The 14,290-nt window shown below is 47.2% G+C and overlaps 1 protein-coding gene across 1 annotated transcript in view; it reads right to left on the bottom strand.

The window, feature by feature from the left end:
* LOC140395956 (uncharacterized) overlaps window positions 1–14,290 on the bottom strand; it is a 193,072-nt gene that overhangs the window by 54,815 nt on the left and 123,967 nt on the right. The window contains exons 25-29 of the mRNA XM_072483985.1: window positions 13,914–14,012; window positions 13,610–13,798; window positions 12,410–12,508; window positions 6,860–6,987; window positions 2,012–2,198 (exon numbers count right to left, since the gene is read on the bottom strand). Of these exons, the coding sequence (XP_072340086.1) occupies window positions 2,012–2,198; window positions 6,860–6,987; window positions 12,410–12,508; window positions 13,610–13,798; window positions 13,914–14,012 (702 nt within the window). The remainder of the gene's footprint in view (window positions 1–2,011; window positions 2,199–6,859; window positions 6,988–12,409; window positions 12,509–13,609; window positions 13,799–13,913; window positions 14,013–14,290) is intronic.

Below are 14,290 nucleotides of genomic sequence, written 5' to 3'. Positions count from 1 at the left end.
GTTAGGTAGATTGACTATGCTAGATTGCCCTTAGTGTCCAAAAAGGTTGTGTGGGGTAGCTGGGTTACAGGGACAGGGTGGTGGTGGGGGGTGCTCTTTCCAAGGGCCGGTGCAGACTCGATGGGCCGAATGGCCTCCTTCTGCACTGTAAATTCTATGAAGCTATGATTGTACTGTTTATAACGTAAAAAGTTAAGGGCAGAGAGCTTTTGAAAATTATATTGGTATGAGTGGATAAGAGGAAACTGATCTGACTGGTGGAAAGGTCAGTAATCAGAAGACATTTATTTAAAATGAATGGTAACAGATCCCGAGGACATTAAAAATGATTGTAAAAATAGAGAAGAAAAAAAGATAGATTTTTCTTGTAATTGTTGTGGACCATTTCTCTTTGCCAGATATAAAAATATTAAAATTGTGGGAAAAGGACTGTTTGAGCACCATCCAATTGGGTAATGAGTCCTTTTGCTCCCCGAGTGGTGCGTCACAAGGATGGAAGCGTCGGCCGACTAGTGGCTGGAGGGGGTGATGAAACCTCCAGGAATACATCACTAAGGCAAGGGGGAGAAAGCGATATGGAAGACCAGGCCTCAGTTACAATGGGAGAACTGACTTTGAGGGACCCAAGGTTTGGAAGTTGAAGAAGCTGGAGATAATTTGAGATTCCAGTGGCAGCTTAGGGCTATTGCTGGAGTGCAGAATGAAGATGGAGCTCTCAATTGGAACTGAAGCATCATAAAACCACTCCTCATATTTCAACATTTTTTATTTAGAAACTAGGGCTGGATTTCGCTCCACCGGCCCTCTCCCTCCCCCCCCCCCACAACCTCCCTCCCTCCACCCCCCACCCCCCTCCCTCCCCCCCCAACCCCCCTCCTTCCCCCCCAACCTCCCCTCCCTCCCCCCAACCTCCCCTCCCTCCCCCCAACCTCCCCTCCCTCCCCCCAACACCCCCCTCCCTCCAAACCCCCCCCTCCAACCCTCCCCTCAAACCCCCCCCAACCCCCTCCCCCCCCCCCCTGCCCCAACCCCCCAACCTCCCCCCTCCCCCCCAACCCGCTGCCCTGCGGTGTGTTTTACGGCAGCGGAAGCCACCCGCAATTGGCCAGTGGCAGGATTTTCCTGGCCCGCCGCTGTCAACTGAGTTCCCTGTTTTTTTGCACCCTCTTCTGCCAGAGAGTCTGCTGCGGCGGGGGGAGGGGTCATTGTCTGCGGGTCCAGAAGATTTAATAACAATTACACTGTCTGAGGTAGTGCCCTGCAATGTTAATTAGGGTCACTGTGGTCTTCAGGGCTAGTTTAGATCTAACAGACTCAGAGAGGAGCTTTCCAGAATTCCTCCGACCCTGATTTTTCCCAGGTTCATTTGTCTCTCCCAGGAGATTGCAGGGCTCCAGATGGGGTGGGCTGTGTCATTTTTGTCATCCTTAAGGAATCATAACGGTCTGGTGACAGGAAAAACGGACCGATTGATCTTTATTTGACTGTCGCTGTTTAGTTGTTGAACGCTGTTTTTGTGGGTGATGGTTGAGGGTAAAACTCTCCGATGTCATGTTCCACATGCAGCCTAGGTACTGCACTGGTTCACCAGCCTATGTTGTACATTCCTAGGTGGGCCGTGTACCCAGGTTATTCTGATTCAAGTGACCATAGCCTCACTGGAATTTTGATCACCTCAAGTTGATAATACAACAAATACCCTTGCCTTTATATAGTGCCTTTGACATCATAAAACATCCCAAGAGCATAATTAGGCAATAAAAATGTATTTGAGCAATGATAGTTGCCCCAAATCTTGGTCAGCAGGGTTTAAACGAACAGAGAGAAAGGGGAGAAGCAGAGGGATTTGGGGGATAAAGGATTTTAAATTGCCTTTGCTGGAAAACGATAGTGATGAATATTAATTCTTTCAGTGTGCGGCAAGGATCAGTTCGAAGGACCCTTATTTCTAACCGTTTCTCTCTTTATCCCGTTTCTAACCCTTGTGGATGTTTGGGTTTTTTATCCTTGCCTGGTTTAGATTCCTGGTTTTCCAGCATTCTGACAGACAGTTTCTTACTGGGCAATCCTTTGCCTTGCCTGTTCACTGCAGATACGCTGATGTTATAGGTGTGTTCCGGGTGCAGATTCCGCAAGTAGATATAGTTTGCATTGGTTGTGTATTGCACAGTCGAGGAGTCATTGCCCTGGACATTAACCTGTTGAAAAAGAATATTTGTTTTCCCGGTCAGCTATTATTTTAAGGGGACACTTAAAAAAAAAACATTAAAAAATATATTGCAGTTCGTCATTCCTCTGCTCCTGTACATCATTCAAAGTTATTGTGATCAAAAATAGGCAATCTGCAACATGGTGAACACATACATTAGCGTTCATCAGCGATTATACTCCTGTGAAGTACCTTGGGTCATTTTATGTTGGAGGTACTCTATAAATGATGCAGCAGAACGATATTGTTAAGTGGCCTCTCGGCAGAGAAGGAGTATGGGCCGGGATTTTCCAGTCCGGTCACCGCGGGGGATCATTGGAACATAGGAACAGGAGTAGGCCATTCAGCCCCTCGAGCCCCCGCAAGAAGCTTGACATCATTCAGGACAAAGCTGCCCACTTGATTGCTACCCCTTCCACAAACATTCACAATGGCAGCTGTGGCTACAAGTTGCACTGCAGGAACTCGCCAAGGTTCCTTGGACAGCACCTTCCAAAACCAGGACAACGCCCACTACCATCTAGAAGGTTAAGAGCAACAGATACCTGCCACCAAGAGGTTTCCCTCCAAGCCGCTCACTTCCCCGACTTGGAAATATATCACCGTTCCTTCACTGTCGCTGGGACAAAATCCTGGAACCCTCTCCCTAACAGCACAGTGGTTGTACCTACACCCCAGAGACTGCAGAGGTTCAAGAAGGCAGCTCACCACCACCTTCTGAAGGGCAACGAGGGATGGGTAATAAATGCCAGTGCCTCCCCCACCCCGTGAATGAATTAAAAAAAACATGAACGTCACTGGAAAGGCCAACATTTACTGTACATCCTTAGTTACCCTTGGGAAGGAGGTGGTGAGTTGCTGCAGTCCCAGTGGAGTAGGTACACCCACAGTGCTGTTAAGGAGGGAATTCCAGGATTTTGACCCAGCGAAAGTGAAGGAACGGCAGTATATTTCTAAGTCAGGCTGGTGAGTAATTTGGAGGGGAACTTGCAAGTGGTGGTGTTCCCATGCCTCTGCTGCCCTTGTCCTTCTGGGTGGTAGAGGAGCAGGTTTGGAAGGTGTTGCCGAAGAGCTTTGGTGAGTTCCTGCAGTGCATCTTGTAGATGGTACACACGGCTGGCACTGTACGCCGGTGGTGGAGGAAGGGAATGTTTGTGGAAGGGGAGCAATCAAATGGGCTGCTTTATCCTGGATGATGTTGATCTTCTTGAGTGTTGTTGGAGCTGCACTCATCCAGGCAAGTGGAGAGCATTCCATTACACTCCTGACTTGTGCTTGTGGATGATGGAACAAGGATGATGGGAGTCAGTGGGTGAGTTACTCACCATAGAATCCCCAGCCTCTGACCTATTGTTGTAGTATTTATGTGGCTCGTCCAGTTCAGTTTCTGGTCAATGGTAACCTCCCAGATTGCTGATAGTTGGCGATTCAGCAGGGAACCAGTTAAGTATTTGAAAAGGAGAGATTTGTAGGATTAGGGCGAAAGAGTAAGGGAGTGGAAGTAATTTGACATTTCTTTTGCCCAGGCTGTCTGATCTTCTCCAGCTTCTCTAAGACCACATGTGGACGGACACATCAAAGGGTTTTCTCCTCACATTGGATGTGGGTTAATACAGGGTCTTAAATTGAATTCTGCAAGCTATTTCAGTGACCCAGCATGCCACTTGATAGAAAAAACTCAACATTCATTTTATGCAATTACATTAACTGGTTTGCAAAGGAAGAAACCAGCCCGGCACATTCTCTCCCCCCCATCCCCCCTCCCCACCCCCAGCCAGGTGCCAGAATACATGTGAACTCTGTCCAATTTTTACCCAATCCCCACCTCATGTGTACTTTCCAGCCTAAATGATTGAATAATGCTCAGAAGTCAGAACCGCTGCCTATTTCTCCACTCATTTTTCCTACAAGTGAGACATCAGTGTTTTGCCCCTAACACCAGCAGCGAGCGGGCATTCAATGAGAAACCCTGTTGATAATGGAAGGAAGGGAAGATCCCACCGCCAGCCAAGGGCGGACCACCTCCCATTACCTTGAAACACGCAGGTAAATCCTGCCCATCAGGCTTTACAACACAGCAAGAGACCCTTCGGCCCACTGTGTCTGCGTCAGCCATCTAGCACCTATCTACTCTATTCCCGTTTTAGCATCGTACTTATGGCATTTCAAGTGCTGATCTAAATGCTTCTTAAATGTTGTGAGGGTTCCTATCTCTACCACCCTTTCAGGCAGAGTTCCAGATTCTCACCATGTGAAAGTTTTTCTTCAAATCCCCTGAAAATCACTTGCCCCTTACCTTAAATCTATGAACCCTGGTTACTGACCCTCTACTGAGGGGAAAAGTTTCTTCCTATCTACTCCATCTACGTCTCTCATAATTATTCGTATTTCCCTCATAACACATCCACCAACTCAGGGCAACAGTGGATCACAGTCGTTTAGTCCAACATCTCACTGTCTGATACCTTACACAATTGAGTCACCTGGTCCAGCTCAGTGGCTGATTGCCACTTCTGCAAAAGGAGATCAACACTAATGGGTGGTAAGGTTTTGGGAATGGGTTCAATAGCCTAATGAGCCCTGATGATTAGCCCTCTGCAACTTTAACATGGCCCTAAGGTTGTTTGGTCGATGTAGGCCTCGCTCCTCACTCAATTGGGGCTCCTAATGGTGCAGTTAGAAGCCCAACCGCAAGTTTACGTTCCGAACAGATTGAAGCCAGCATACATCAGTATTCCGATTGGGAAGCTGATGATAAAATCGAACATTAATTTTCTGGAGTCGCAGTGCCCCCTCGCCAGAATACATAGAATTACTGCGGGCCCCTGACCAGGGGCAGATCTACTATGAAACTAAGAAGCTTAAGCTTCAGGGCCCCTAATCCCGGAGGGGCCCCAGAAGCAACTTTAATCCACATTGCCTAAAAATTTTGGGTCTACTGTATGAAAAGGGTTTTGTAAAATAATAATATTAATAATATAGAGTAATTCAATACAAAATAATAGTTAAAATAACAATTAAAAGGTTATTAAAGTATCATGTAGGCTAGCCGTAAACGAAAAAACGTTCAAATTAAGGATGTTTCATTCTAAATATATTTAATATAAAATAATTATAAATAATTTAAAACAGTATTAACATTTATGACAGAAATACAGTAGATGACGTGTCGTAACAAAAAAGGGGAGACGTTGAAAAGGCAATCACAATGCTAACGTGAATTTTCAACGTGCTAGCACTCGTGATAGCGATCTAGACAAGAATTTTTTTCAATAAAGTGTTCATAAGGATGCAATATTTTAATTACCCCTACTCAAAAATAAATGTTATATTTAGAAGTCCTGGGTGAACATAAGCTTTCACTTGAAAATATCCATGGTCAGTCCTACGATAATGCATCTAACATGAAGGGCTCGGAGAAAGGGCTGATAGCACTCTTTAAAAACATTAACAGGTACGCAGACTATGTACCATGTGCAGCCCATTCACTTAACCTTGTTGGAGAAAAGGCAGTGTCTACTGTACCTGAAGTTGTTGACTATTTTGGCATTTTGCAGGAGCTGTATGTTTTCTTTTCTGGATCTCCACAAAGATGGGGGATTTTAAACACACAGGGCAATCTACATTTTTCTCCAAAGAGCTTAAGTGTAACTAGATGTTCTGCACATTATGAAGCAGTCCGGGCAATTAAAAATGGATATATGGGTATTTTACAAACTCTCAAACATATTTTTGAAGACTGAGAAGAGAAGCCTGAATGTAAACGAGATACAATGAATTTATACCACAAGTTGGTAAAGCTGGAATAAGCTATTTTAACAGTCGTTTGGGACGAAGTGCTGGAGCATTTCAACAAAACAAGTAAGAAACTTCAAACCCCTGGTTTTGATGTATTTGAAGGTTATCTTCTGCTATCATCTTTACTTTCGTTTGTTAAAGAACTCAGAGAAAATTCAGCCGATAGGATTGCACACTATGAATCAGAAGCAAAAGGTTTGTGTGAAGATATCACCTCAAGTAATTCTGATGCTTCCAAACGCATTGTTACAAGGACATTTTCAGATGGAACAAGTGGTATTGCTTCTTTGAGAGGAGCTGACAAGTTTAGGACAGAAGTTCTATATCAACTCTATGACTGCTTGATAATCCAGTTACGCAAGAGGATTGACCCATATGACCAGATTGCAAAAAGGGTGGGGGCACCGTGGGGGCACTCCCCGGGGCCAGATCGGCCCGCGCCCGCCCCAGGACCCCAGAGCCTGCCCGCGCCACCTTGTCCCGCCGGTAAGGTAGGTGGTTTAATCTACGCCAGCGGGACAGGCATTTTAGCAGCGGGACTTCGGCCCATCCGGGCTGGAGAATCGCAGGGGGGGGGGGGGGGCACCAACCGGCACGGCGCGATTCCCGCCCCCTCCGAATATCCGGTGCCGGAGATTTCGGCAACCGGCGGGGGCGGGATTCATGCCAGCCCCCGGTGATTCTCCGACCCAGCGGGGGGGTCGGAGAATCTCGCCCCTTGTCTCCATTGCCTTAACGAGTAGCTGGGCTGAAGTGGGTAAAGAAAAAAAAGCCCCTTTCTCAGTTTTCTAACCGCCCCGTGGACACTGCAAATCTTTTCAACATGAGGGGAACCTGGCTGGTTGTACTCACGTTGTATTGTATCGTTTCATTGGTGGGGTCTGAAGGTGACTTCCAGCTCACGAGCACGCAGTGTGATTCAAACTCCCCCACCTTCACTTCCTGAGGCGCTGTCAGGGTCCCATTTGGTTGGACAGTAACTGCAGAACCATCAGAAACAAAATTACATGCTCCTTTATCAAATAAAATAGGGGCAGAAGACGGGGAAAGATTGGGAAGGTTTGATGGCAAGTATTGGCTGTAACAGCTTGAAAATATTAGGAGGCAGGACTGCCAATTCGGTTTATGATACGTTCCTGACAGTTTCATCACATGCCTCCAACTGCCTGCCCTCGCAATCCAGAAATTCGGTGCCCAATTTGCCAATCTCATAGCTTATACCCCACCTGCTTATGCTGATTGGAAAGCGAGCAGCCTCTTCATCACCAAATTGCACGATTCTTAAATGTCAGCCCAGCAGCTTTTCTCCAACAGCTTTATAACTAATGAAACAAATTCTTCAGAAAATGAAAAAAAGAAGCACATTATTTTTATTGCCATTATGTTTTTTTAGTTCCCTCCCCACCAGACTGTCTTCAGCTGTATCCTGGAAGCAAATCTTCGATTCTTGAAGGTGGCGGGAGAGTTGGTAGCCCTACTCGAGAGAAGGCAGGGAGATAAAAGAGTTGGAGTTCTGAGCTACCAAGAAAGTTGGAGTTGGAGTAGAAGATGGTTCACGGAGCCTTCATCTCAATGCAGGGAGAGAAGGAAGAGAATGTTGGCTTGGTTTGTTTTCACTCAGGCAAAACCCACAGGTAAAATATTCACTGATGATAGTCTGTTGACCAGATAAGGAGAGGCATGACCAGTTTGTGATGGAGAGGGCGAGGCTGCAGGTCATAGAGTCAGAGATAGAGTCATAGATATTTGGGGAAAGAAGGACCACACATCAAGCTTATTAACCCAAAACCTGTCAGGGTACATGAGGCACAGGAGCTTCCACCAGGACAAATTTCAAAGTCTTGGATCTCGTTTCCTGCCATCTGTAGATGCGGCAGGGAATGAATTCCTGCCACACCGACAGGACTGCTGCCAACTTACGCTCAAATGGGCATTGTACGGCAGGTGGTGCGACTTCCATCCTCGCTTGGAAGGGAATCCTACCTTGGCGAGCTGCCGGCCAATCAGATCGGCTGACAGCTCACCCAGGCACAGCGCTGCATTGGCCGGAAGAGGCACTGCAGCGGTGTGCCTGCGACTAAGTGTCAGGACATGGGGAAAAGATAAGTGGTAGGGGCCCTAGGGATGGGAGGTTACGGGACTCCAAGGGGTTCATGAGTGGGCAATTGGGTGATCGTGGGATAGGCTAGTGTGGAGGGGTGGGGGAGGTTTGGAGGTGACCAGTCCTTGGGGGTAGGGTGCTCCCAGTCATAAGGGGGCTTCTGATGGAGGCAACCCCCCCCCACCCCCACCCTTCCCCCCTCCCAGCTTCCAGCTTTCCAGGATGGTAATTTTTCTGTTTCGTACCCTGAGCTGTCCGTCACCTGCCAGCCTAAAAATTATGGCTGGGTGGGCAAAGGCCCTTAAGTGGTCACTTAAGCATTTTAATTGGGGCAAAGGTGTGTTTCTTACCCAGGCCCTGTTCACCCATCATAAAATATGTCTGGGTCTAGGGAGGTGGGATCCCAGAGGGAATCCTGTCCATGCAACTTAATGTTCCTCCCCACCACACATTCTCAAAGCTTTGAATGTGATGGGCCTTGGGATATTTGTCTTGATAAATGAGGGACATAGAATTCAAAAACAAGCAACTCTCTGATTTAGCCTCTAACGGCATGTTGTGAACAATTCTGCGCGCCACACATTAGAAAAGATGCTAAGGCCATGGAGAAGCTCCAGAATTGTTTCACATCATGAATGTGGGTGAGGGGTTCCAGTGATGTGGAGTGATTGGACAAGCAGAGATTGTTCTCCTTAGATCAGAGGAGGTTAAGGAGAGACCGAATGGAAGTATCTAAAATTATGAGGAGCATTGGTCGAGTAAGCAGGCACAAATTGTTTCACCTGGAAAGTGGGTCATGGTAACCACAGGCCATTGGTCTAAAACAATTGGCAAAAAATAAAGCTAGCGAGGAATTGAGCAATCTGTTCACACAGAGGGTTGTTAGTGGTAGTGACATTGTGTGTCGTGGAGAGGTCGGTCGACTCTCTCTTGTGGGATGCGTGACACAATCACTACCTACCACTCATGAGTCCTAACCTGGATATTGTCCACCTCTTGCTGCATTCAGTCATGTACAGATTCATTCTCTGAGGAATTGCAAATTATTTATTGTCAATGTTGACCATTCTGAGGTGTCCAATTCCCGAAATGTGTTACTGTTTGGAACTGGACAGTAAAGTGAATCTCTTGATAAATGAAGAAATGCAGCAAATCCAAGCTGCTAACTGTGCACAAGACATCGTGAGGACACCATATATCTGGGTTGAGAGCTCCTTAGGGATCTGTAATGCTTGAAATAACCTGCTAAAAGTTAATTAATTCAGCCGAAACTAACGCAGCAAATCCCATCCCCCAGTCACCCTTTAGTTGGAGTAGGAGACAGCGGAGTTTAAATTAATAAAGGTAGGAACTTTCAGAAGAGTGTAAATTCAGAAGTAGCAAGGAAAATGTCATGATGCTGGAGCAGAGAATTGTTTGGTAAATGTACAGATAGGATAAGGAAGGGACAATAGTGTAAAAAAGTTAATAAGGCATCTTAACCCAGAAAAATATCAAAGCTAAAGGTACTATATCTCAATGCAAATCATTTGTAATAATTTAGATTAAGTAGAGCACAGATAGAAAGTAATACATTTGGCTCAAAGAACCACTTCAAAAATGTAGTTGCAGGTGACCAGGGTTGGGAACCAAATATTCCAGGGTTTTAGAAGAGAGGCAAAATGCAGGAGGAGGAGATGTAGTGTGCGATTTAATGCAAATGAAACAGAATCACGTCGAGTGCGTTTAGCCGGGTGTTTCCCAGCGCTGGCAGCTCCCATAACGACCCGCTATTAAATGGGGTTCTTCTTCATTTCTGGGCCAAGGCCGCACTTAATTCCATTTCCTGCGCTAACGGCCTCCACTCGCCAGTGCAGGAAGAGATGGGACACCATGTAAAGTTGGCACCCTGATCTCTGAACCCATCATCTGCAGGCCCCCCCCCACCCCAACTCACCAATAAAGGGGTCATCGGGACCCCCCGCACCTCACCTCATGAGGGCAGGACACCCCGTGCCCGGTCCCTGATACAGGCATGATGCTATCCTGGCACCTTGGCTGTGCCTATTGACCCTTCGCGCCTACTCCGCCATTCATTATGATCACAGCTGGTCATCCAACTCAATGGGCAGCATGGTAGCACAGTGGTTAGCACAGTTGCTTCACAGCTCCAGGGTCCCAGGTTCGATTCCCGGCTTGGGTCACTGTCTGTGCGGAGTCTACACGTTCTCCCCGTGTCTGCGTGGGTTTCCTCCTGGTGCTACGGTTTCCTCCCACAGTTCAAAGATGTGCAGGTTAGGTGGATTGGCCATGATAAATTGCCCTTAGTGTCCAAAAAAGGTTAAGTGGCGGTTACTGGGTTACGGGATAGGTTAGAAACATGGGCTTGAGACGGGTGCTCTTTGTAAGGGCCGGTGCAGACTCGATGGGCCGAATGGCCTCCTTCTACACTGTACATTCTATGAATGAGGGGCAAATTGTTTAAGGTAGATTGGGGGATACAATTAAAGCGATGATGGTGGTCAAGCAATGGCTATTAATTAAAAGACTAATATGTAATCTGCAAAACATGGACATTCCTTTAAGGAACAAAAGTTCAACAGAAAAGGCGGTCCAACTGTGGCGAACAAGAAGAGTTTTAAAAATAAATTTAGAGTACTCAATTATTTTTTTTCCAGTTAAGGGGCAATTTATCATGGCCAATCCACCTAACCTGCACATCTTTGGGTTGTGGGGGTGAAACCCACGCAGACACCAGGAGATCGTGCAAACTCACAGACAGTGACCCAGGGCCGAGATTCGAACCCGGGTCCTCAGCGCCGTAGGCAACAGTACTAACCACTGTGCCACATGCCACCCGAACATAAAGAGTTAAGGATAGTATTCAACCAAAGGGAAAGCTGAGTATTGTTGCCAGAATGAGCAGCAGTAAGCGTGTGGATTGGGAGGATTTTCAAATTCAGCAAAGGTGGATGAAGAAATGTTAAGGAAAAAGAACGAAACAGTAGCAAGAGACATAGACACAGATTGTGAATGTTTCTATCGGTATATAAATGGCAAGACATGAGTGAAAACAAACATGGGCCTGTTAGAGACCCACACTGCCGAAATCAGAATGGGGAATAATTAAATTACAGAAGCATTACAAAGTTACTTTAAAGGGCCAGATTTTTGTCTCCTGAAGGATTTGGGAATGGGGTTGGAAAACCTTAAATCTTTCATTTTTATGGCTGCGAAAATGCATTTCCTCTCCCATTCTGATCCCGTGACAATTTCATGCGGCCAATTTGACTTGGGTTGCGACTTTGAACATGTTTTTAAAAGCTTCACATCAATGATATAGCGTTTGGATGTTGTGGATACACATTTTAAAATAAAACTTTACTAGATCTTCTACAGGGGTAATTTTAGCAAGGCCTGACCAGTATAGGTACTTAATTAGGTTCTCATTGTACCCCGTAGAGACAGTGGGCGGGATTCTCCGAAATGGAGGCAGAGTGTGCGCGCCGTGTGAACGCCGTCGAGGTTCACGACGGCGCGAAACGGCCCCTATCCCGACCGATTCAGGGCCCGATAATGGGCTAGGAGTGGCGCCGCGTCATTTACGCGCACCAGGCCTTGGCGCCGCCTTTACATGACGCGGCCGGCGCCGCATAACTGCCGTCACCCGCGCATGCGGTGGGCACCGATCGCGGGCCACACCCTATTTGAGGCCCCCCGGTGCAGGATCCCCTCTCCCCCCCCCGCAGGCCGCCCCGCCAGCGTTCCCGCGCGGTTCCCGACGGCAGCGACCAGGTGTGGACGGCGCCAGCGGGAACCCGCCGTTTTGGGCTGGCCGCTCGGCCCATCCAGGCCTGAGAATAGCAGGGGTGCCGAAGAATCGCCATTTTGGGTGTCTCGGGCGATTCTCCTGGCCTGCGCCGCGTGGAACTCGACGGGGCCGTTCTCGCCGCTTGGGAGAATCGCGGGAGGGCGTCGGACCGGCGTCGCGGGAAAATTTGGCGACCCAGGCGATTCTCCCAACCGGCGCGGGAGCGGAGAATCGTGCCCAGGGAATCAGTTTGATCAAGCTCACATAAAGGCAGGTAAATGGAGTCCAGATACGAATCTAATTGAATGGTGGAATAGGCTCAAGGAGCTGAATTCCTAACGTTTGTAGATTCTATTTCAGATCAGGTCAAGGTTCATCTGCCTGGTCTAGCCGCGTGGGTTCTACGTCTCATTTCACGCACAACTCGATCTCTCACAAGGGAGGTTCACTGAAATGAATGGCTCCTTGTTTTAGGTGGAACAAAAGCAAATGGTCAATCGGGAATACTTACAGCTTTGGGTCGTAAACTTCAACATTGAGCCAGTGGCCTCGACTCCAAAGAACGTTTTCGCAGAAACAGTGACAACGTATGGAGTTGACTCATCCAGATCTGTTGCAGGAAATAACGATTTACACTGTTAGAATCATAGAATCCCTACAGTGCAGAAAGAGGCCATTCGGTCTATCCAGTCTGTGCTGACCCTCTGAAAGAACACTCTTACTAGCCCCCCCGCCCCTCCCGCCCTATTCCCGTCACCCCACCTAACCTGCACATCTTTGGAAATTGAGAGGAAACTCGAGCACCCGCAGAGAAACTCCCCGAGGCTAAAAGAAACAGCAAAGTGCCATTGAGTAGCGGAGTGTTTTTCGGTGCTGCAGCCGCACAGAAACACCCCGTTAAACGTGACGTTCAGCGGACCTTAACTTGAGTCCACTGAATTGTGCCCTATATTTTATTAATATGGAAATATGTTGCATTATCTGGGCACTTGGATGCTAACTTGGAATTTTTTTTAAGCAGGTTAGGAGTTCATCTTGAGGGTGGCATATGGCTCCTTTGGAAGGGGCAGCTAGAGTCAGGTCCATGGTACCAGAGCTGGCTTAGGTGTACAGGGGTGCAAGAGAATGAACGGAAAAGCATTTGAGATTGGTAAATCTCCAGCCGGTGTCTAGACAGAGTACATCAGGAGAAACTGTTCCCATTTTCAGAATGCTGAGAAAAAGTGGGCACCAATTTAAGATTGAATCATAGATTCCCTACAGTACAGAAGGAGGCTATTTGGCCCATTGAGTCTGTGCCCTACCTAGGCCCAATCCCCCACCCTATCCGCCTAGTCCCACCTAATCTTTGGACACATAGGGGCAATTTATAATGGCCAATCCACCTAACCTGCACATCTTAACATAAGTCACAGGTAATAGGCATTCCAGCTCTCTTCCTCCTTAATGATCTTTATTTTAATAATTCCTCTGTCACAACACGTGCACTTTGAGAAACCCCCACGCCGGATTGGAAACCTCAAACGCTGCCAACCTGGGGCAGAAACCTGTTGGAAGTGGGGGCCCTGTTGCTGAACCCCTCTCCAAGGTTGTTGGCTTCTTGCATTTCAATCCAAACTCAGCAGGGACTGCAAAGAGATTTTTAGATTATTGGGGCAAAAGATCGCGGGAACTCCCTCAAACACTATTTGCGCACTTCCCTTATCTTTACCTGTGAGGATTACACTTGTTACGGAAGAGAAAACAATTATATTCTTCATGGGACTGTCGCTACCAGAGCGTCCATAGCTAATGGAGTAGGACAGAACCAGAACAGCATCAGAGGTGGATGGATCCCAGATAATCACAGCGGTAGATGAGGTTATGTGTGTCGCCTGCACAACGCCGAGGAATCTCGAAGCTGCCAATAAAACGAAGCCTCAGTTAGATTGAGGAAAACATTTCAGTTCATTAAACTCTCCAACCGTAAGGTAAAAAGCCATTTTATGCTAATATTAATGTTTGTGAATACATACATGGGAGAGTAGTGACATTAAGAGACTCGGAGCGGAGTGTCCAATTAAAGGGTAGGTCACACTCTACTGACACGGTGTGTGTTGTGTCTGGTTCCAACCCTAAAAATAAATACTCATGGTTAAATATGAATTCTTTGATAATGTTTAACTTAAATTAGTGAGCAAGTGTACATGGTTCTCAGTTTTTATTTGTCAACCTTCCTTCCCTCACGCAGGGCTTACAGATCAGACATGCCAACTGCAACCATGTTTGCGGGCCATCTGCCTGATCCAGTGTCAATGTTGCTCTTGAGCAAGGTGTACCCATGTCACCTGGTAATAACCTCCCCAGCTTTGTCAGAAAGTGACTGTCCTGCACTGGCTGTCTCCCACTACAA

The sequence above is a fragment of the Scyliorhinus torazame genome, chromosome 19 (genome assembly GCF_047496885.1).
Source record: "Scyliorhinus torazame isolate Kashiwa2021f chromosome 19, sScyTor2.1, whole genome shotgun sequence".
In the NCBI taxonomy this organism is placed as follows: domain Eukaryota; kingdom Metazoa; phylum Chordata; class Chondrichthyes; order Carcharhiniformes; family Scyliorhinidae; genus Scyliorhinus; species Scyliorhinus torazame.
This window is presented reverse-complemented; position numbering and strand designations above follow the sequence as displayed.